Here is a 23,082-nt window from a genome sequence, read left to right as displayed (position 1 = left end):
GCTGGGCCGCGGGACCACCCACCCCGCCAGGAACTCAGTCCGCTCACCCTAAGAAGTTTGGGGCAACTGGACTGCTCCACCGCCAGCTTCCGGACCCACTCCTTGGCGAGCGCAGGAACTCGCTCTCCCAGCATGCCCCGCGCGGTGCGCCTCTCGGCGCGTTCCGGGTCCTGTGACAGCTCGGCTCGCATGCCCCACCCACGGCCCCACCCGCGGCCCCACCCCCTGGCTCCCGGCTCCTTCCCCGACTCCCGCGAGTTCCAGTCCCAGCTTCCAGCTCCCCAGCCCCGCCCTCAGCCGCGCGCGCTCTCCCCGCCCCGCCCTCGCTCCTTCGCGTGCGGCCCCCACAGCCAATGAGGTTCAGGGCCGCGTGCGCAGATTCAAACGGCGGCTCTTGAGGGAGGCTGGGCGCGAGATTCGGCGGTGCGGACAAAACCCTGCAGGAGACTGCGAGCCCTGCAGAACTGCTAGCTGCGGGGGAGAGGGCAGGGGTCGGGCGCCTGTGGCGGAGCCGGGCTGGGACCGGGGCGGGGAGGCTGACAAGCGGCGGGAGAAGCCGGCGGAGGGCGGGATTGCGCCTCCTGACATGTTGGGGGCATCCGTGGCCGGGCCGGGCCGGGGCTAAGAGCGGCGCTGCGGGCCGGGGTCGGGGGCGGGTCGCGGTCCGCCCCCGCTGTCCCTCCGTCCTGCCCTGTCGAGGACGTGCGTTCCGCACTCGGCTGCCTCCAGAAGGAGCGAGGGAAGCGGCTAGAGGATCGGGGAGAAGGAGCATTCGCCGGAGGCTGGAGGAGGCTGACCCGCGTCCCCGCCCAGCCTGCTCCTATGCGGTACTTGAAGGATGGCGAAGAGGTCGCGCAGGTGGGTGGCACCCCTTTCGCCCAGGCCTGTCGGCGCCGTCTCGGCTCAGATTCTCTTTCCTATCCCGCTGCCCCCTCCCGCCATAAGGCCCTCCCCGGCGAGGGCAGAGGTTTTTCTTCCCGCGTCTCCGCGGCCGCTTGGCCTCGATGGCCGGAGCGCAGCTGCGACGTGTGGAGAGTTGGGGACCAGGGTGTTTGAGGCGCGGGACGTAAGAGATGCCCAGGTTTCTCGGTGGCTCTCCCCACAATGCGCGTCCAGATTCCTGACCTCACGCTGCCGCTTCCTCGAGGCAGGTTTCTTGCCAGGTAAGTCGAGCGCTTTTAGGGAGTTCGCTACGCAGAGAAAACTGGCTGTGTCCTGCCGCGAGGACTTGAAAATGGTGTTCGGGCGACTCTTTTCTGAATGATGGTACAGTCAAAATAGGAACTACGCGGTGAACCTGGGCGGCCACCCCTCTGCCAGCTTGGCTATCTTGAAACGTTGTGGAAAATCATCTGGGGAATAGCTGAGAGGACTTTTTTGATGTTTTCTGTAATTCCTATACCCATATTCTCAGCTTTATGTATATATATATATTTTAATATCCTCTATTGGGACCATGTCACATAGTAACAACTAGTAGTAACAACTAGTAGCTTGATCTTAAAATAAAACAATGTGTTTGATTCACTTAATATTTTGAGTGTCTGTGTTTGGCTCTGACCGTACCTAAGTATTGCACAGAGGTAAGGCACTTTTTTCCACCTTTGCCTGGAGAATGTGCTAGGAGGAATTTATGCGTCTAATTTTTGTGTACATGCCATTACAGCAGCTACTCATAAATTATGTGGAGTAATTGCTTAGATAACAAAAATATAGGATGTCTTCTGATTTTCGGCATTATCAAATAAACCTGAAAAGATGTTTGGCAGGATTTCCAAATATTTATTTATCTAGATCCACAGCCCCAAAATATTAACTAGAGATGTATTTCCTAAGTTGAAATTTAGTAATGGGGGTCATTCATTGCAGAGTTCTGCTAAAAATTGGCAGTAACTATACATAATTGTTTTCTCCTTAGTTTTCTGTTAAGCATCTGCTGTGTGCAGGATGCTTCTGCAGAAATGCTTAAGTCTCTGTAAGCTTATTAGTTTTGAAATAAGTTATAGGACAAACCCTTGAGATGAAATAAATGTGTACACAGACCCCTCTAAAACTGTTTTCAGCCTTTGCACTATTGACATCTTGGACCAGATAATTCTTTGTAATGGGGAGATGTTTAGCAGCATCGCTGGCTTCTACCCAGTAGAGATAGTAACACTCCACTTCCCTCAGTCATGACAGTAAAAATGTCTCCAGACATTGCCAAATATTTTTTGGGGGACAAAAATCACCCAGGAAAGAACCACTCCTCTAGAACTTCAAGGACCAATTAACATCAATCTTCAGAAAAGATAGATATTTAAAGCTGTTGTAATTATGATTGCTGAAGTACTGGTTTAGGCTTTTTGAATTTTTAAATATAAAAAAATTTAAAAATAAGATGACAATTGAATATGTTAACTCAATAACAAGTTTATTAATGTGTGATATTATCTACTTATCAGTATTGATGTTAATCTTATTTGAAACAGTTTCTTGGCTAATTCTGTCATCAGCACTTAGTTAAATTAAAATTATGGCTAGACACCAATGTTTAAATGTCAGAACCTTCCCTTCCCCATGGGTTTTCTGTCCATTTCATATGTATGAAGTGTATGTTTCATAATAATGGACAAAGAAAGGAGAAATAACTTAATGTTAGTTTGCATATATAAGTTGTTTTATTGAGAATACTGTGAGCTTGAAATCTAAATATTGTACTTTTGACATTTATCCCTTGACAGTTGTGTAAGTTAATTTAAACATGATAGAATGATTTAAAGGGTCATAAATCTGGAGTAATTAAATGTGGTGGGGTGAAGCTATACTCTCCCTGGGAGTATACAGATAGAGGATGTGGGGAGAAATTATCATCTCTGAATGATGTATCTCTTAAGTCTTCATACTTGAATGTGTTTCATACTCTGAATTACATTTCTTGCCCACGTAAATATGATTTACATATCTTAGAAGATAGTAGATGCTCTGCTTTTGTGCTTCAACAAAAAACAAAAGAGGATAGAGTGTGAATTGTTTTGAAGCAAAAATAATGTAGTCATTGGGAAAAATCTCTCTTGCCTTTTAGCTAAGTATCTTAATATATTTGAACTCAATTTATAGTTGAAAGGGAAAAGAAATAATTCAGTTACTTCAAGTTGTAATTTGAGATCTCCAGTATACAACCACTTAAGCGTTCAAGTGAAAACTATACTTTGCTGTATAAAAGTTTTGCCTAAGAGCATAGGCGTAAATCCTGTAATATATGTTTCCTATGTGAACTGGAAAAAAAAAAAACAAAAAAAAACCCTAAGAGTAGAAAACTAAGTGTTACCTCAAGTGTGAAACAACTGCAGGATGTTAGCTGTTTTGATCTTTAAGATAGCTGTAGTATCTGTCCTCTAGATTTACATAAAGGAAGACTCATTTGTATTGTGACTTTAAATAATTTTACATCCCACTGGGAATTGCAATGACAATTTACAGGCAGTACTAAAATTAATATATCTGTTATTAACATATATTTGACTTTTAAGCATTTTATATATACATAATTAATTTTAGATTCGAAAGTCAGTTTTACCCTTTAAAGTAAGCTTTAAAAAATGTCATTTAGAAACCTGTTTACTAGTAACAGATTAAAGTATTTACACTTGAGATGACCTATGACTACACTAACCTGAAAAGATAAAAGCCAGCTCTTGAAATAGAAGATGTTTTTTGCAGTGCTATGTATATGTGTGTGTATAGGAACCAATTTTACTGTGTTGTTTCCAGCTAAATGGGTGGGTGTGAAATTACACTGAAATATGAGAACTGATCTTTTAATCGGTTTTGTCATTAACTGGCAATATTGTTTGGGGAAGCAGGTAAACTCTGCCTCAGTTTTTCATCTGGTTAATATATGGAGTTTGGATTTTATGGTCTGTAAGGTAGTTTCTAGCTTTAATGTATATATTTGAAGACATTTTGTAATCTTTTCTCATTTAAAAGTATATACATACTAATGAAATAGAAATTTTCTCACATTATTTTTGTTTATGGAATTACTAGGTAGCACCTTTCTCAATATTGCTGTTAATAATGATCAAAGGTTTTGTAAAGTTTGTCTTACTATAATAATGCTGGTTTGCACAGTCCAGATTTGGAAATAAAATATTCATATATGCAGTACATCATATTAACCACTGGGTGGCCTAATTTCACTTTATTAAATCAACCTGAATTTTCATACCTTGAATATGATTGGACTTGTCCTCAAGATTGTATAATAAAGATTTTTTTTTTGTCTGTGATAAAGATTTCGGACTTGAGTTAATTTGTGATTAAAAATATTATCAACTTGATGCGATTTTACTAGAGCAAATATATAGAACCGGTATTTCTCTTTTTTTTAGAATAAAAAATTTAAAAAAATTTCAGTTTCCTCCTTGGAATACCTCATTTACTGGTTTAAGTGATATAATTGTTATCCTCTAAAATTGAACTTCTAAATGTTTTATCTTAACATCACATGTGAATTATTTCATCAAGTGCGTATTATTTTACAGACAAAGTCATGACTATCATGTCCTGTTAGCTTGTACCCCAATGTGAAGTTACTCTTAAACTATTTTCCTGGCCTAATGAGTTATACAATTTTTTTGTGTGCTTCCTTTGACTGTTTTATAATCACCCTAATCACTTTAATTCACAGTCTATGAAACTGTTTCCATTTGAATATAGTAGTTTGGTTATGTATTAGACATTTATCACATAAATACTTTCTTTGACTTAGGTAAACTAGCAGAATCATTCTGGAAACCAAGTCCTGGGCTGGAGAGTCAAAGACCAAATTAATCTATTATTGCTTTGTGACTAGAGAAATAATGTCACTTTATTTTGCTGTCTTCTAGATAATTACACTAGGCTAGAAATGGTTTATTTAACTACATAGTAGGAAGCCAGTTTTATTAAATTATTACATATTACCAGCATTGATTGTTATAATACAGAAATGTCAAAAGATTATGTAAAAGTAGACAAATAGAGCAGATCCATTTTGATGATATCTAACCATTTTTCAGTGATGGGACTTTTTCACTGTTAAATGGTGAAAGTGGGATATTGGTGCAGTGATTCGTGGGGTTTTATCCTTTCCCTGTTTTCTTTGCAAATTATACACATTCTCAGGCATCTTTCTTTGTAGCTAGTGATGTTGATAGATATCTAGGATCTTTTTTTTGGTCTCATGTATTTGAAAGTTAATATTGTCTTTTCAATACTCACTTATATATATGTAGAGATAACTTGATGCTATAACTAAGAAGTAGGTAGACTCTAGGAAAGTCCTAGTGGTAGATAATTCTAAGAATTCTACTTGCTTCTTCACACTTTACCCATTCAAAAAGCCCGCTTACTGAACATTGAATGGGCTATATAACTCAGTGTCTGAAACTGATGACCATGCTGAAATGCAAAACAGAGAATGAAACCTCATGTAGAAATAGAAATTTCTCACAATAAAGTATGTGGGTAAAAAGTAAGGGGCAAAATTTTACAGTTAAAATGAACAAGTTTTTAGGAAAATTACTCTTTGAAAACTCATCTTTTTGACCAAAATAATGTTTTTGGACTCATACCCTTAAAATATTTTGTAAGAACCTTAAAGTGGGTTTCGTATAGATTAAATGTGATGTAGATTTGCGAATACTCAAGATTTATATGGGCAAATTCCCAAGGTAAAAATTATTTTGACTTAGAAATAACCTGTATTTTAAAGCAGTCTCAAATATGCTGTTATGGAAACTTTGAGGATCTGAAGAGAGGGAGGAAAAGAAAGAGACCCTGTGAAAAGCGTGCCTGAGGGCTATTTGGGGTGTCAGGAAGTGGTAATGTTGCTGGTGGCATTTCTAAGAAGGGTTAAACAGTACAGTAGATACCTTCAAATAACCTTTTCTGTATTGAATATTTAAAATGTTTGTTTCAGCAGGTTCTGCTTCTTAAAATTCTACCACTTGGAGGTGTTTTTTTTGGGTTTTGAAAGTCTTTAACAAATGAGAATGCTTTTACCTCTTCCTAGAGGTATTTTCATTTGTTAAAAAGTTTTCTTTCTCAGATCCACTTTGAGATCACATGTGTTGAAGAAGGTGGAAGTTTTGGTTGGGTTGGAAAGGAGTGAGATAATTTTGGAATATAGAGCTCTTGGTGAAGCTGGAAGGTTAGGGAAGATTGTTTATTAGTTTTACAAATATTTGAGTGGCAGGTACTGTGCTTAGTTAGTCCTGAGAGGTGAACGTGATAGACATGGTCTGCACTCATGAGCTTACTTTTTGGATGTGGAGGTTGGCAAATGTGATAAACATTAAAAAGAAGAAAGGTAGGTGCTCTTAGTACGTACAAATAGGACAGAAAGCTACAGTGTGGTGTTTTATCTGCTTCAGTAGCTTTCTTAGAAATTTGTGAAGTCATTGGACCCTGAAGCATGTCGAATTTAACAATTTAATATTGGCCAATCAGGTGATATTTCTGATAGCTGAAAATGGCTGCACGTATCAGATATTTAATCAAGCCTGTAGAGTTTTTTTTTTTTTTTTTTTTTAACACAGTTTAATAAAACAACCATATATGGGCCAGGCGTGGTGGCTCAAACCTGTAATCCCACCACTTTGGGAGGCCAAGGTTGGTGGATCACCTGAGGTCTGGAGTTCGAGACCAGCCTGGCTAACATGCTAAAACCCCGTCTCTACGAAAAAAATACAAAAATTAGCCAGGCATGATGGCAGGCACCTGTAATTCCTTCTACTTGGGAGGCTGAGGAAGGAGAATTGCTTGAACTGGGGAGGTGGAGGTTACAGTGAGCCGGGATTACGCCACTGCACTCCAGCTTGGGCGACAGAGCAAGACTCCATCTCAAAAAAGAAAAAAAAACAAAACAAAGCCATGTATGGAAGGAGGACTGGTGGATTATTGTTACAAATAGACAATGGCTTCAGGGAGAGAGAACATTGGACTATTGAAGTGTGTGGAACTGTAGAAGCAGATCATAGAGGAATGGGAGAATCTTGGTGTTTTGCCTGGTCAAATATGAAGAATTTTGTTCCAATGGAATTGACAAGTCAATGGAAGTTAAACTTTCCTGCAAAGGATCTATAGACAGTATATATTAAATCTGGGCCTTCATTTTTCAATTTTGTGAGATTAAAATTACATAACTTACATAGATATTAGAAACTACTTGCATGCGCTTAACTATATTAGAGTAAGGTTAAACAAATCTTCAAACTCTTGCTGTTTGAAATCAGAATGAATTTTTGAGAAAGAGTTGAATCTAGTAAGGCAAAAATAATTTTGAATACTATTAGGTGATCACCCTATGCATGTAATACTAATATTGAGGCACCTTTCTGTGCCATGTGCTGTATGAGGTGTTATATATGTTTTCTCATTTAATTTTATCCTTAAAGCAACACTATAAGGTAGGTGGTATTATTATCATTTTACAAACAAGTAAACTAAACCCCTGAGAGGTTAACGTGTTCAAGGTTACAGAGTGAGTAATTAAGTTAGAACCAGAACCTTGTTCTGATTCCAAAATGAACTTGAGGTTTGTCTTTAGTATCTTCCAGCTTCCTAGCACTTTCCCCCTATTTTTCTAGTATGTTGTAGTATAGTGGTTAAGTAGTGACTGTGGGCAAGAGGTTACATTTCTGAGTCAAAGTTTCCTATTCCGTGAAATGGGAATAATGATAATATTCCCCTCTTCCAGTTATGAGGCTTTAAGAGAAAAATTTAATAGACTACCACAATGTCTGGTACTTAGAAAGTTTTAAATAAATGGTAAACTGTGTTATTTTCAGATGCCATGACTTTATTCAGTCCACTGCCTACTCAGAATCCTCTAATTCAGTTTACTTATTTATTTATTGAGACGGAGTCTCGCTCTGTCACCCGGGCTGGAGTGCAATGGTGCGATCTTGGCTCACTGTAACCTCTACCTCCCGGGTTCAAGTGATTCTCCCGCCTCAGCCCTCCGAGTGGCTGGCATTACAGGCACCCACCATCATGCCCCGCTAATTTTTGTATTTTTAGTAGGGGTTTCACCATGTTGGCCAGGCTGGTCTTGAACTCCTGACCTTAGGTGATCCGCCTGCCTCAGCCTCCCAAAGTGCTAGGATTACAGGTGTGAGCCACCACGCCTGACCTTCTAATTCAGTTTATCATTAAGGCTTGCCCTTTTTTATGGGGCTTTATTCTTTAAAATTGCTTTTTTTTTTTTACTCCATCAACTCAGGTTCTGACTTTGGCCCCTTCCTCACTTTATTAATTTTCCTTGGGTCATCCTGTGCCCTCAACTATTCTTTGTATGCTGGCCAAAACTGCATCTCTACCCTAGACCTTATATTTGAGCAGGTCCACATGCTCATTTGCCTTCTAGATTTACTCTGCCCTGTAGGATAGCCACTAGCCACATGTGGCTATTGAGCTCTTGAACTGTGGCTAGTCTGAATTGTAATGAACTCTAACTACAAAACACACACCAGATTTTGAAGACTTTAGTAAGAAAACAATATGTAAAACGTTTCATTTATACTTTTTTATATTGATTACATGTTGAAATGATTATATTTTTGATATATTAAGCTAAAGAATATTGACTATTGAAGTACATTTCACTTATTTCTCTTTTTTTAAAAAATGTGGCTACTAGAAAATTACATATGTGGCTTGTATTATATCTCTGTTGGGAAGTGCTGTTCCAGACATCCACCTGTGTATTTTTCAAGTACCTTGAAAACAGCTAGTCCCAAACTGTACATAGTCTCCCCATTTTCTTCTCTCTCCCAAAGTTCTGTTTCTCCTTCTATCATTTTCCATAGTAAACAGCTCTACTTATGTTTTCAAAGCCAGAAACTTTGGAGTCATCCTTAATTCCTCCTTCTTCCATGTCCCTCATCTATCAGTTGCAAAATCCTTTCTTTTCTACTTTTTAAATATCTCTCAGTTTAATATATTTCTTTCAATTCCTAATATCATTACCTTGGTTGATCTATTTTATCACTTCCAGATTTTTGTCACCATTTACCTGTCTTTTACTCAAGGATATGAAAAGTAGACTTCTTTTCTGTTTTCTTATGGTACTATTATGGTTTCATGTAAAAAATGTAAATAATTGCTTCACTCCAGTTTATTTTATTGTAAAGTAGGACACCATCTTTTTTTTTTTTTTTTTTTTTTTAATTTTGAAACAGAGGTTCTCTCGGTTGCCCAGGCTGGAGTGCAGTGGTGCAGTCTTGGCTCACTGGGTACAAGCGATTCTCCTGTTTCAGCCTCCCAAGTAGCTGGGATTACAGGCACATACCACCACACCCAGATAATTTTTGCAATTTTAGTAGAGACAGGGTTTTGCCATGTTGGTCAGGCTGGTCTCGAACTCCTGACCTCAAATGATCTGCTCGTCTCAGCCTCCCAAAGTGCTGGGATTACAGGTGTCCACGCCCAGCCCATCTTAATTTTAAAAAATGGCTACCCAGTGTCTTAACACCATTTATTGAAAAGTCTACCTTTACTCCACTGATTTGAAATGTTACTGTTATAATTTACCAAATTCCATGTGGGTCTTTTTTCTTTTCTAAATGTTCTGTTCTGTTCCATTTATCTGTGTGTTTGTTCATGTGGTAGTGCCATTCTGTTTTATTTCTCTACACCGTATTTTGATATTGGGTAGTGGTAATTCTCTGATTATTCTTTTTTAAAACTTTTCTCGCCATTCTTCTTGATTTTTTTTCATATGAATTGTAGATTCAGCTTGTCTAGTTCCCTCCCAAAGTCTATTGGTATTTTTATTCATTTAATTTAATTTATGAATTAGGGGGAATGGCCATCTCCCTAAATTAGAGAATGGACATATCTATAATATTGTTTTCTTATCCAAGAATGTGGTCAGGAGGCTGGGCATGGTGATGCATGCCTGTAATCCCAAGCGTGGGATTTGGGAGGCTGAGGCAGGAGGATCACTTGAGCTCAGGAGTTCAAGACCAGCCTTGGGGGTGGAGCAACATGGCAAAACCCCGTCTCTACAAAAAATAGAAAAAATTAGCTGGGCATGATGGTGCATGCCTGTAGTCCCAGCTACTCGGGAGACTGAGGTGGGAGGATTGCCTGAGCCTGGGAGTTTGAGGCTACAGTGAGCTGTGATTGTGCCACTGCACTCCAGCCTGGGTGGCAGGGCAAGCTGAGACCCTGTCTGAAAAAAAAAAAAAAAAAAAAGTCAGAATGTTCTTCCATTTGTTCAAGACTTCTGTGTCTCATGTAGTGTCTTGTCACTTACTGTACCTTTATCTTGTATGTTAAAAATATTTTTAGATGTTAAAAATGTTTTGTTGTTGGTATTGTTAATTGGGTCACTTCTATTGTGTCTTTTAATTGGCTGTGGTTTATATTTTACCATTACCATTTGTCAGGCCCCAATAATTTCTTGCTTGGGTTGTGAAGATTACTAATTGGTTTTTCTTTTTCAGTTTCACCACACTCTTGTCATCGATTTTTCTAAAACACAAGATATCTGTCTCTTGTCTTTTGCTGTGTTAAAATTATTTAACTCTTTAGAATAAAGGTCAAATAAAGAATAAAGGTCAAATTCCTTAACATGATGTACAAGGTTATGATTTTTCCCATAGTGGCATATCCAACCTCATGTGTTTGGTGTCAGTAAGAAGTATAGCTCCAGGCTAGGTGCAGTGGCTCACGCCTGTAATCCCAGCACTTTGGGAGGCCGAGGCGGGCAGAACACAAGGTCAGGAGATCGAAACCATCCTGGTTAACACGGTGAAACCCTGCCTCTACTAAAAATACAAAAAATTAGCCGGGCGTAGTGGTGGGCGCCTGTAGTCCCAGCTACTCGAGAGGCTGAGGCAGGAGAATGGCGTGAACCTGGGAGGCGGAGCTTGCAGTGAGCCGAGATCACGCCACTGCACTCCAGCCTGGGCGACAGAGCGAGACTCCGTCTCAGAAAAAACAAAAAAACAAACAAAAAGTATAGCTCCACCCCACCCCGTTGTCTGACTCTTAATTTTTTATACTTTGAATAATTTCATTGTGAATATGTCTTGTAGTCTGTATGATTTCTTCAGTCATACCTGCACACACAAGTTCAATGTTTGAATTTACAAATTTAAATAAAATTCTTGATTTCACAAATTGTGTTTTTTTGTAGTGAGGATGAGGATGATGACCTTCAGTATGCCGATCATGATTATGAAGTACCCCAACAAAAAGGACTGAAGAAACTCTGGAACAGAGTAAAATGGACAAGGGACGAGGTAATTATCTGACAAGGTCTCATAGTTTCTTACATGTATTTATTGGTTAATACTGCTATAGTTATATGGCCGGGTGTGGTGGCTCACGCCTGTAATCCCAGCCCTTTGGGAGGCCGAGATGGGCGGATCACTTGAGGTTAGGAGTTCAAGACCAGCCTGGCCAACATTATGAAACCCCATCTCTACTAAAAATACAAAAATTAGCCTGGTGTGGTGGTGCATGTCTGTAATCCTAATCCTACTTGGGAGGCTGAGGCAGGAGGATCGCTTGAACCTGTGAGGCAGAGGGTTGCAGTGAGCCGAGATTGCACTACTGCACTCCAGCCTGGCTGAAGAGTGAGACTCCATCTCAAAAACAAAAAAAATGCTACTATAGTTATGAAAGATATTTAAAAACAAAATATGAGAAAAGGTACGCATCAAATTAACTGTATGTTCTTTTTCTTCAACCAGAGACAGGAATAACTGATGACATTGGAACTTACAGAAACAGTATAATAAATGGAGGAATTTGTATTATAGTGGATGGCTTTGGTTATTCTATGGTTACCAGATATTCTTTAATAGAATTGGAGAGTTATCTATATTTAGGGGTAGAGGAAAAGGACAGGGGAAAGCTTTCTAATTTTCGTACTGTTTTAATAGGATGATAAATTAAAGAAGTTGGTTGAACAACATGGAACTGATGATTGGACTCTAATTGCTAGTCATCTTCAAGTAAGTGAAATATTAAATTATATTTCTAACATGGCTGGTTTAAGGCATTGGGTTAAATTTGCTATTTTTCAAAAATGTGTTTACATATTTTAATTTTAGGTTTCCTTCCTAAAAACATCCCTGTTTGTTTGGTCCGCTTGTAGTTGGTTGCTAATGGCTTAGAGAGTCTGGTTTAGAGTCTGGTTTTCTAGTAACGTGTTTATCCAGGGGCCTAAAAAGATTATTAAGTTAAAACAAAAATGATGATAAATGTATGTGGGACCTTATAAATATTTGCTAATACACATTAAAACATTCTATGAGAAATATGTTGAGATATTTGATAGCTAACCAAAAAATCCAGAAAAGCCCTATTAAAAAAAGTTTATCATCTGAGGCTTACCTTTTAAAATGTTGATTTTAAAAACTATTGTGCCTATTGTTTACCATACTACTATTCACCTGCTGTTCGTTATATAACTTTATAATTTATGAAGTATTTTCACATGTACTCTTTTTTTTTTTTTTTTTTGAGACGGAGTTTCGCTCTTGTTGCCCAGTCTGGAGAGCAATGGTGCGATCTCGGCTCACTGCAACCTCCGCCTCCCAGATGCAAGCGATTCTCCTGCCTCAGCCTCCCGAGTAGCTGGGATTACAGGCATGCACCACCATGTCCGTCTAACTTTGTGTATTTTTTTTTAGTAGAGACGGGGTTTCTCCATGTTGGTCAGGCTGGTCTCGAACTCCCGACCTCAGGTGATCTAACTGCCTCGGCCTCCCAGAGTGCTGGGATTACAGGCGTGAGTCACTGCGCCCAGTCCTCATATATGCTCTTATTTGTATCCTTAATACACTATGAGTAGTGAGGGAAAATATACATATTTGAATTTAAATATTGACTACTTTGGGTTTCAGAAACCATGTTAACTATGTTTTTTCTATATTGTCATATGCCTTTCAACGTAACCCAAAAATTGAGATCAAGTAATGGAAAGAGCATAAATTTTGGAGTCAGTTTGAATTATGTTCAAATATCAGCTCCATGAGCATGGAAAAATTACTTAGTCTCTTTGTCACCTTCCTTATCTATAATGTCTAGATAATCATACTTGTTTCTGTAGTATGGTTGTGTAGAACTAGAAATAACATATAGGATGTTTGGCATAATTCTTAATATTTAGCAGGTGTTCAATAAATGGAAGCTAGGTTAGAAAAGTTATTTACATTAGCATTAACAGAAATGCTACAAGGATATACAGGAGCAACCTGATTATTTTGAAGAAAGTGTCAGCCTTAAAATGGATCAGCGTTGGTGTACAGAAGCCATAAATGAAGCTGAGTTTGAATAAAAATAATTTTAAGTACATTGGGCAAAAGAGCCATTGGTAGACACAACATTTTTATCTGTCCCTTTATATGTTTCTAGATTTTCTGTAATCTTATGAGCTAACAATTTTGTAAACTGTGAATCACTAATAAAGTGTTAGGTGTCATTATCCTTGTAATATATAGGAGTTACCAGGTTCTGGACTGACTAAAATAAGGCTTCATTTATTATTTTTGGAATTTGAGATGTTTCTACCCAGATACTGCGTAGGTTTTCTTATTCTGGTGAATTCATTTTCTTTTTAAGTGTCAGCACTTAACCAATTTAATTGAAATGTAACATGCGTCTTCTATGTAGACTATGTAATGTTTTCTTAATAACTTGGAGTCATAATTTATAACATCCTTTTGATCCCATGCAGTAGTATAGCAATGCCTTTACATTTTTTTAAAACTTTATAGTTAGGTACTGCTGAACTACGTGAATCCAGACTGATAGGCTATTTGAGTTCTTTTTCTTTTTTTTTTTGAGATGAGAGTTTCGCTTTTGTTGCCCAGGTTGGAATGCAATGGTACAATCTCGGCTCACCATAACCTCCGCCTCCCGGGTTCAAGCGATTCTTCTGCCTCAGCCTTATGAGTAGCTGGGATTACAGGCATGCACCGCCACATCCGGCTAATTTTGTATTTTTAGTAGAGACAGGGTTTCTCCATGTTGGTCAGGCTGGTCTCGAACTCCAGACCTCAGGTGATCCACCCACCTCGGCCTCTGAAAGTGCTGGGATTACCGGCATGAGCCACTGCGCCTGGCACTATTTGAGTTCTTATGTCAGCTTTGTGTAGTTTTCTGTCCACTGCTTTTTATTCCTCAGCATTAAATCCATTTCTTTATTTCAGTTATCTGTGTTTTATCTTTGCTGCTTCTGTATTATAAGGTGTAGTGTAAAGATACACACTTTAGTTTTAAATAAATTGTTTTTATTTGTAGTCTAAGCCCTATTGACTACTATAATTAAGAAAAAACATAATTGGGACAGAGACATGTAACATAAATGTTACATGTTTAAAGAATGCTATTGAATACACTATTCTTGAAGTCTTTGTTCTAAGGATGTGAGACGTAAATTCAGGCTGACTTGTTTTCTGGAAGACAGTTGTTTAATAACAAAATCATCTAAATTTTTTCAGAATCGCTCTGATTTTCAGTGCCAGCATCGATGGCAGAAAGTTTTAAATCCTGAATTGATAAAGGGTCCTTGGACTAAAGAAGAAGATCAGAGGGTAATGTGTTCATATTCTTTATATTCACTATGTAGGTAGACTAGCTTTTTTCTTTTTAATGTGTTGTTTTGACATATGAAGTACATGTTTAAGTCACTTTGATTTTGTTCTCTGGAGGCTACTTGCATAAGAATTGAATGTTAAGTGTCTGGAAATGTTGTTGGGTTTTTAGAAAATTGAGTCAAACCAAGTATAACATACAGCCCTTTCTTTCTGAGAGTTTGGTTTGCAGAAGGAAAAATACTTGCTGTAAGGTTAGTTACCTTGTTTTGAGCTCAGTTTCACAACTATTAGGGTATAGTTTTTTGTCAAAAATCTAACATTTTAAAACAGATTTTCATTTTATTTTTACATCTAATAACTTGATATGCACGGAAGTCATTCTTAACTTTTTCTCTTAACCTATAATGAGTCCCAGGATTAGACAGATGTCAGAGCATCATGTTTCCAAAGGTTTTGTGATTTAAAAATCAAGGTCATTGTTTGTGCTATAAAGTTGGAGATGAATAGAAGTGTTTCTGCACTCTTTAGTTAATGCCCTTTAAGTCATAAAAGTTGCTAATGCAGTTGAGGAATTAGAGCATCCTTACTCCTGCTCAAAACAAACTTTATTTGTTATTCTTATTTTTTAAATTTTTTAAATAAGTAGAGATGGAATCTCGCTATGTTGCCTAGGCTGGTCTTTAACTCCTGGGCCCAACAATCTGCCCATCTTGGCCACTCAAAATGCTGGGATTAGAGGGTGAGCCATCATGCCCAGCCAGAACAAAGTTTAAAGTTACTTCACCTAGACTGCTCTGATTTGCTTGATGGCTACTTATAAGTTTTAAAATGTGTGATCTTGTTTAAAAATGCATTTACCAAAGCCTGAAATTTTATTTTTTAAAGATAGTAAATAGATACATATAGTGAAAATATTAATATATATTACACTTAGTCTACCAATATAAAATGTTTATGAGGTGATATTTGACATAGGGCAGTGAGGTAAAGTGGGCTGGAATAACTATTCTTGCAATTTTAGGTGAAATAAAAACAACTGTAAAATGTGGAGAAAAGAATAAAATCTGTGTCTTTTCAGTTTGAGAAAGGAAGAAATGATAACCAATAACCTGGTAGAATCTTTCTGCTTCCTAATTGTTTTTTTGTTTTTTGCTTTTGGCTTTGTGCTGAAGCTTTTTTTTTTTTTTTTTTTTTTAGATGTAAGAGTAGAAAATGCACAAGTTTCAGCATGTTTACAGTTATTTCAAATTAATAGTGTGTGAAAGCAATTGAATTTCAAGAGTCTTTAATTAGCCCCTTGGATTTTTAGATGAGTTTGGAATCAATTTTTGAAGCTGGCAAATGCTAAAGGGGTATTTATTAGTAATTTTTTTTTAACAAATTATAGTTGTGGCTTGGATTTAATGTATTTATTTAAAATGGTATTCTTGAATTATGTTTTAAAATTCTTTCAAGGTAATGCTTTTTTAAACTTTGTTTTTCTGTTTCCTAGGTTATTGAATTAGTTCAGAAATATGGGCCAAAAAGATGGTCTTTAATTGCAAAACATTTAAAAGGAAGAATAGGCAAGCAGTGTAGAGAAAGATGGCATAATCATCTGAATCCTGAGGTAAAGAAATCTTCCTGGACAGAAGAGGAGGACAGGATCATCTATGAAGCACATAAGCGGTTGGGAAATCGTTGGGCAGAAATTGCCAAACTACTTCCAGGAAGGTGCTTATATAAATGTATATATATTTTTCTGTACTTAAACATGACCTTTATTACCTTACTGTTAAATACATTTGCGAGTCCCCGACAGCTTTTTTTTAAATTTATAATTAAAGTGTAGACTATATAACATAAGCAACCTTTTGGGACCACTTGTACTAAATTCTGTGGTAAAGGGTATGATTACTTTTTTAATGAATTATTTTATGGCAATAATTTGTACAATAAAATGATAGATTTTAGATTATATGAACATTTAATACACTCCTAAAATCATGTTGACATATCAGTGTCAATCAAATGAGACCCCCTTTGTATAAACTATGTTGGAAAAGAATAAATCTAAGATTTCTTTCATATTGCGTTCTATGTGTAAGACCAGGGAATGATATGCTAGCTGCAGTAAACTGCTATGAAAGTGTGTTGGGGAAAATTCAATCTTAATTAATTATGGTGTGATCCAAACCATGGAATTAGTGTATATATCCATGTGGCTAAAATACCAGATTTTCCTCAGAGGCAGTGATGTGCTAAGTACACTCTACATTGTACTGGTTCATGTTTTCTAATAGTGTTTAGTACAGCAGACCAACAACCTTGTGAAAATTCATAACTTAGAAGATACGCATTTGTTTTTGTTGCTGTAATCTCTATCTGTATAGTGCTTTATAGCATTAAGTGCTTTTACGTGTATTGTTAATTTTTATAGACTTGGAAAGTATACAGAGCAAACATTGCTATCTTTGTTTTATAGATAAGATATTAAGGCATAGTGTTAAATTTTTTATTCAAGTTATTAAACCAGGTCTAGATACTTTTAATCTCTTATACGTCTTCTTACTTTCCATAGAACCTAGCTTAGTGCCTTAACATTTACTGAAAATGTGCTTTATGTGTGTATATTTTATGAGGGATGAAATTTGCACTACAAGTAGCCATAGGTTGAAGATTTTCATTTTTATAAAGGGAACCTTAGATAAGAAGGGAGCCAATGAATTCTTTCTTACCATAAATATTTTGTTCTAAGAAGTGAGAAAGAATACTGGGATTCTTTAGTTTGTGATTTGCTTTTCATGATCATGTTTGTTCCTGGCTTAAGACCTTGGCCCTTGCTATACTCTTTATCTGGAATGCTCTTTTTTTCTTTCTGTTCTTGTATAGCTGGTTTGTTCTAACCAAACCAAAATTACTCTGTTACCCACTTTTCTTATCCTACTTTATTTGCATTGTACTGAATTTTTTTATTTATTTATTTGTTTTTCTATTCTTCCTTCCTTCCCATTCCCACACTTCCAAGGAGAGTGTAAGCTCCATGAGAGCAGTGACCTACTTTGCCTTATTCACTGCAATATTTCTGGTGCTTAGAACTATGCCTGACATATGCACATACAGTTTATCTTTTGAATTTTTAAAAAATACCTATCTTCCGGAGTAGAAACTCCAAAAGAAAAATTAAGAAAAAAATATCTAATTTCATCAGTGTAAAAATTTGTTTTAAGCACTTTGTACAAGTTAACACAGTGTTGAAATCTGTGGAACCCTTTTTTCTTTTTAAATCATACCTTTCCTTTCTTAGGACTGATAATTCTATCAAAAATCATTGGAATTCTACTATGCGAAGAAAAGTGGAACAGGAGGGCTATTTACAAGATGGAATAAAATCAGAACGATCTTCATCTAAACTTCAACACAAACCTTGTGCAGCTATGGATCATATGCAAACCCAGAATCAGTTTTACATACCTGTTCAGGCACATACTTTTAATACCTTTATTATTTAAAAAATTTTCTTAAGTTGCTATATGGGAAGGTGTTTGGTTTCTTAATAGGACAAATACAATGCGTATTAAGGGGTAAATAGACAAACTGAGAAAAATGTGTAACTTTGATTTATAAGTATTTTGAGAACAAATTTATTAAAATGTTTCCTTTTATATGTAATTTTTACATTAAGAAACTATGTACATTTCCTAATACTCTGATTCTTTGAATCTTCATTTATGATTCAAAGCTAATGGTCATCTGTGCTTTAACGTTCTATTGTACTTTCCATTTTAAAAATTTTGGCGTAATTATAGTATTGCTTATCTCTAAGAGGTAGGTATATATAAAATGGCTTAAAAGAGAAAGTAGCAAAAAATAAGTAGTTGTTTTGGGGGTGTGGTAATTAATTGGACTTTGCTGGCATTCAGCTTTGCTTTTCCCCCTAATAACTAATCACTTGGGTAATTTTAGTCTTTGTTTAGATGATTCATTAAAGTAGGTATTACATGAGCTCAAAATGGGGCAAGCTCTATGTTGTCCCTTAAGTGCATTTTTCTACTTGGAAGAAATTAGTGTAGAAGTCTTCATGGGATTTGTTTTACATTTCCCTGTCTACCTGTTATGCCATTTTTCAAAATGAGCAATTCTTGGTTCTTGTCACATAAATTGTAAAGATTAAGTCAGGACTTAGTAGTTGTCTACCAAAAGATAAAATTGGGCAAGATATTAAAAATCTGTGCTTACTATGCCTCAGATTTGATTTTTGACATTTTGTGGACATTGTTAAGTTTTTTAAGCATCATTTTAAAAGAACCACTTAGAATAATGACATTTTCATTAACAATAGGAAAACATGTGAAGACAGTATAATTATCTGCTGATACTCAATACCTTAAGGTTTTTATTATGTTTCTTCACATTTTTCTTTAGAGTCTAGATTTCAGCAGCATAAACTGAAACATTCTGCTCCTATCTTAGAAAGATTATCATTTAAATTTATTTTTTTAACTCATAGAAAGATAATACATGGGGCTAACAGAGTATTTAACAGTCTTAATCTAAATATGTTGGAAAGATGAGGATATTTCTCACACTGTAAGAATTGTTTCCCTTTTAATTTAGATATATTCATTATTCAATTAATTTAAACTAATAAAATAATTTTATTATATGTGTGACTTGATTAAAAAAAGATGGGTTTAAAATACTGTCACAGATTTTCATGGAAAGTTTGGGAAAGATACGTTTCTAATTCATTAGAGTTACCAAGTTGAGCGATAAGTGGTACCAATCGAGTATTCTAAAAGTTAAGTTCTATGTTAGAAGTTATACATAATGATTCTGCATTATATAGTGATTTAGGTAGACTATTATGGAAAGCAGACAATTTCATATTTATAGTTTTTGATTTTAAGGCTTTTTTTTTTTTTTTGAGACAGTCTCTTTCTGTTGCCAGGCTGGAATGCAGTGGTGCGCACACAGCTCACTGCAGCCTCAACCTCCTGGGCTCATGTGATCCTCCTGCTTCAGCCTCCTGAGTAGCTGGGACTACAGGCGTGTTCCACTACACCCGGCTAATTTTTTTATTTTTTGTTAAGACAGGTTCTTGCCATGTTGCCCAGGCTGGTCTTGGACTCCTGGGCTCAAGCGACCATACCCCCTCAGCCTCCCAAAGTGCTGGAATTACAGGGGTGGGCCACTGTACCTGGCCCCGATTTTAAGGCTTTTAAAAACACCTCTCATATTTCTTTCCACTACTGCTTACTAAATTTATATGTATCTTGAAAATTCTTATTACAGATGTTTTAGAGAAGAAGCAGAATGATACTTAGCCTATCATCAGTATATCTATTAAAAGTATATGAGTGATTCTGATTGTTTTTCTAAGACAAGTAATAGAAGAAGACTTTGGCATGGGGTGGTGATAAAAGTGGGAGATATGAACATTGAAAAACTTGCTTCAGGTCTCTGTCCTTGTGAGTGCTTCATTCATATGGACACATGGGAACACAATTACTTTGTTTTCTTTAGGAGATAGAGCAACCCTTCTAATAGTAGATGTTTAAATATATTTGGTGAATGTCAGATTTAATACACTGGCTGATAAATCTAGGATAAGTAATTCTCATATTTCATCTGGGAAAAAAAGTCTTTTCTAAGTGTTACGACTTTTAATCATAGATTCTAGGAGTGGAGCTATAGTTATTATTTAATAGATAAGAAAGTATAGGTATAAAATTTCAAAATTAATACAGGTACTTTCTAAGTTTTTTATGTTGATACTGTGTCAAAAGTTTTTGTCATTTGCTTCAGATTTTAAACATTTATATAGCATTATATGTATGATAATAATGCATTAATTACTTTTTAGATCCCTGGGTATCAGTATGTGTCACCTGAAGGCAATTGTATAGAACATGTTCAGCCTACTTCTGCCTTTATTCAGGTAACTTTTATTTATAACAAAAACCAAAGGAAATGTGTTCAGTCACATTTTTAAAAGCCTAATAGTGTCTATTTCCTCATCTATTAAACTAGTATAAAAATAATATGATCTGTCCTACTTGGAGTACTCTAACCTTAAAGAAGAAAGTGTGTAAGTGAGTTTGAAGAGATATAAACTGTACAAATATGATTGATGATACCAGTATGGCAGTCCTTTCATTCTTTCAAGGTAAAGCATTGAAGTTGGGAATGGACATATTTTTGCTAAATTGTATAGAATGTATGTATTAAGATTTAAAAATCTAAAATATTTCAGACATACATTTCAGCTGATAGAGATGATGCAACATTTTTTAAGGCATTAAAATTTTCGCAAATCTGTTAAGTTGAAAATATTTACCAGCACCTCTTTAGATACCAGAGGGATTGTGATAATGAGTAGTTAGTATTTAGTAGCATTAAGCTTTATTAGGAAAAATATATTTCATGTTGCATAGAAGAAAATAAAAATGAGAACACTAATAATAAAGCAATTATGTAAGTAGCCTGTTTTCTCTTTTATTTAACTTATTTTAGCAACCCTTCACTGATGAAGATCCTGATAAGGAAAAGAAAATAAAGGAACTTGAGTTGCTTCTTATGTCAGCTGAGAATGAAGTTAGAAGAAAGCGAATTCCATCAGTAAGAAATAAGCTTGTTATTTGTATTGTTAGAATCTTTCATATATGCTTTTTGTCATTTTTATCAGCTAGAAAGCATACTCAGTATGACTGCAGATTTTAATATGGAGTAAAAATAGTTTTTTTTTTTTTCGTTTGCAACTTTGAGGTTGCCTGTTTTTTTCTTTTTCTTTTTGAGACAGGGTCTTGCTCTGTCACCCAGGCAGAAATGCAGTGGTGTAATCACTGCTCACTGAAGCCTTGACCTCCTGGACTCATGATGTCCCACCTCAGCCTCTCAAGTAGCTGGGACTACAGGTGCCTGCCACCATGCCTGACAAATTTTTTTTATTTTTGTAGAGATGGGGTTTCGCCGTGTTGCTCAGGCTGGTCTCAAACTCCTGGGCTCAAGTGATTCTCCTGCCTTGGCCTCCCAAAGTGCTGGGATTATAGGTGTGAGCCGCTGTGCCTGGCCCAAGGTTGCCTGATTTTGATATGCATTTCTTTGAGCATAATTTACAGTGTTCTGTATTAGGATACTTCTTGAGTCATAAATGCAAAGCAGATGTAAAGTAAAATTTTATATGTGTGTATATATATATACACACACATATATTTGTGAAAATTATGTGTGTTTAGATTAGGCTTTGGCTTTATTTTAGACATTCCATGTAATGATGGGTTTAATTCTTTTTAAAATAAAGAATTGAATAGATGTAGAGGGATTTATGAGCTCCAAAATTATTTTTATTCTCTTTGAAATTTTTTTCCTATTTACTAGATTTAGAATATGAGTTCAGTAAATTAAAAAAAGTAATAACACTAAAAATATATGGAAAAAGGAACATTTAGATTTTATGCTGTCTAAACAATTCTTCTAAAAGAAGAAATTTTATATAGATGTTGGGTGTTGGTTACCACATGTGAAAACTATTGTGTAAGATTTGGTTGATGAGACTAACTAGGAGTGTTAAATTAGGATCTAAGGTAGTCATTCTAGTAGAATTAAGCAGGTTATGCTAGATTGGTTAAAATAAAGATACAAGTTTATATTTAAATGACTTTTCTTAGGTTTTTAAATTAAACATTTTTTTTTTTTTTGAGACAGAGTCTTGCTCTGTTGCCCAGGCTGGAGTGCAGTGGTACGATCTCGGCTCACTGCAAGCTCTGCCTCCCGGGTTCACGCCATTCTCCTGCCTCAGCCTCTGAGTAGCTGGGACTACAGGCGCCCGCCACCACGCCTGGCTAATTTTTTATATTTTTAGTAGAGACTAGGTTTCACCGTGTTAGCCAGGATGGTCTTGATCTCCTGACCTCGTGATCCTCCCGCCTCAGCCTCCCAAAGTGCTGGGATTAGGGCGTGAGCCACCGCACCCAGCCAAATTAAAATTTTTAAATTGAGAAATAATTGTACATATTCGTGGGGTACACAGTGATGTTTCCGTACATGTAATGTATACTGACCAGATCATGGTAATTAGCATATCCATCATCTCAAATTACTTATAATTTCTCTGTCTTGGGAACATTGAATATCCCCGCTTCTAACTATTTGAAACTATTTAATATTGTTAACTGTAGTCATCCTTCAGTGATATAGAACACTAGAACTTGTTCCTTCTATTTAGCTGTGATTTTATATTCTTTAACACATATTTCCCTGTCCCTCCCTTCATCCTACCCTTCCTTTAAATAACATTTTTAAAAATTTAAAATAATGCCTTGAGCCTTATTATTATTATTATTATTATTATTTTTTTTTTTTGAGACAGAGTCTCACTCTCTCACTCAAGCGGGAGTTCAGTGGCGCAATCTTGGCTCTACAAAAAGTTTTTTTTTTTTAAATTAGTTAAGTGTGGTGGTGCACACCTGTGGTCCTAACTACCCAGAAGGCTCCTGGGTTCAAGTGATTCTCCTGCCTC

General features: G+C 36.6%; 1 protein-coding gene across 5 annotated transcripts in view; it reads left to right on the top strand.

Moving 5' to 3' along the window:
* The first annotated feature begins 458 nt into the window (after positions 1–458).
* MYBL1 (MYB proto-oncogene like 1) overlaps positions 459–23,082 on the top strand; it is a 47,479-nt gene continuing 24,855 nt past the window's right edge. For 2 of the 5 annotated variants that reach the window (XM_054497535.2, XM_054497534.2), the window contains exons 1-8: positions 459–858; positions 11,171–11,276; positions 11,922–11,993; positions 14,487–14,579; positions 16,075–16,295; positions 17,869–18,043; positions 20,428–20,502; positions 21,078–21,182. In XM_054497535.2, coding sequence (XP_054353510.1) covers positions 839–858; positions 11,171–11,276; positions 11,922–11,993; positions 14,487–14,579; positions 16,075–16,295; positions 17,869–18,043; positions 20,428–20,502; positions 21,078–21,182 — 867 coding nt within the window. In that variant the 5' untranslated portion in view covers positions 459–838. The remainder of the gene's footprint in view (positions 859–11,170; positions 11,277–11,921; positions 11,994–14,486; positions 14,580–16,074; positions 16,296–17,868; positions 18,044–20,427; positions 20,503–21,077; positions 21,183–23,082) is intronic. The other 3 variants (XM_063668820.1, XM_063668819.1, XM_063668821.1) reach the window with 3 other exon arrangements.

This window comes from Pongo pygmaeus, chromosome 7, assembly GCF_028885625.2.
Source record: "Pongo pygmaeus isolate AG05252 chromosome 7, NHGRI_mPonPyg2-v2.0_pri, whole genome shotgun sequence".
Classification (NCBI taxonomy): domain Eukaryota; kingdom Metazoa; phylum Chordata; class Mammalia; order Primates; family Hominidae; genus Pongo; species Pongo pygmaeus.
This window is presented reverse-complemented; position numbering and strand designations above follow the sequence as displayed.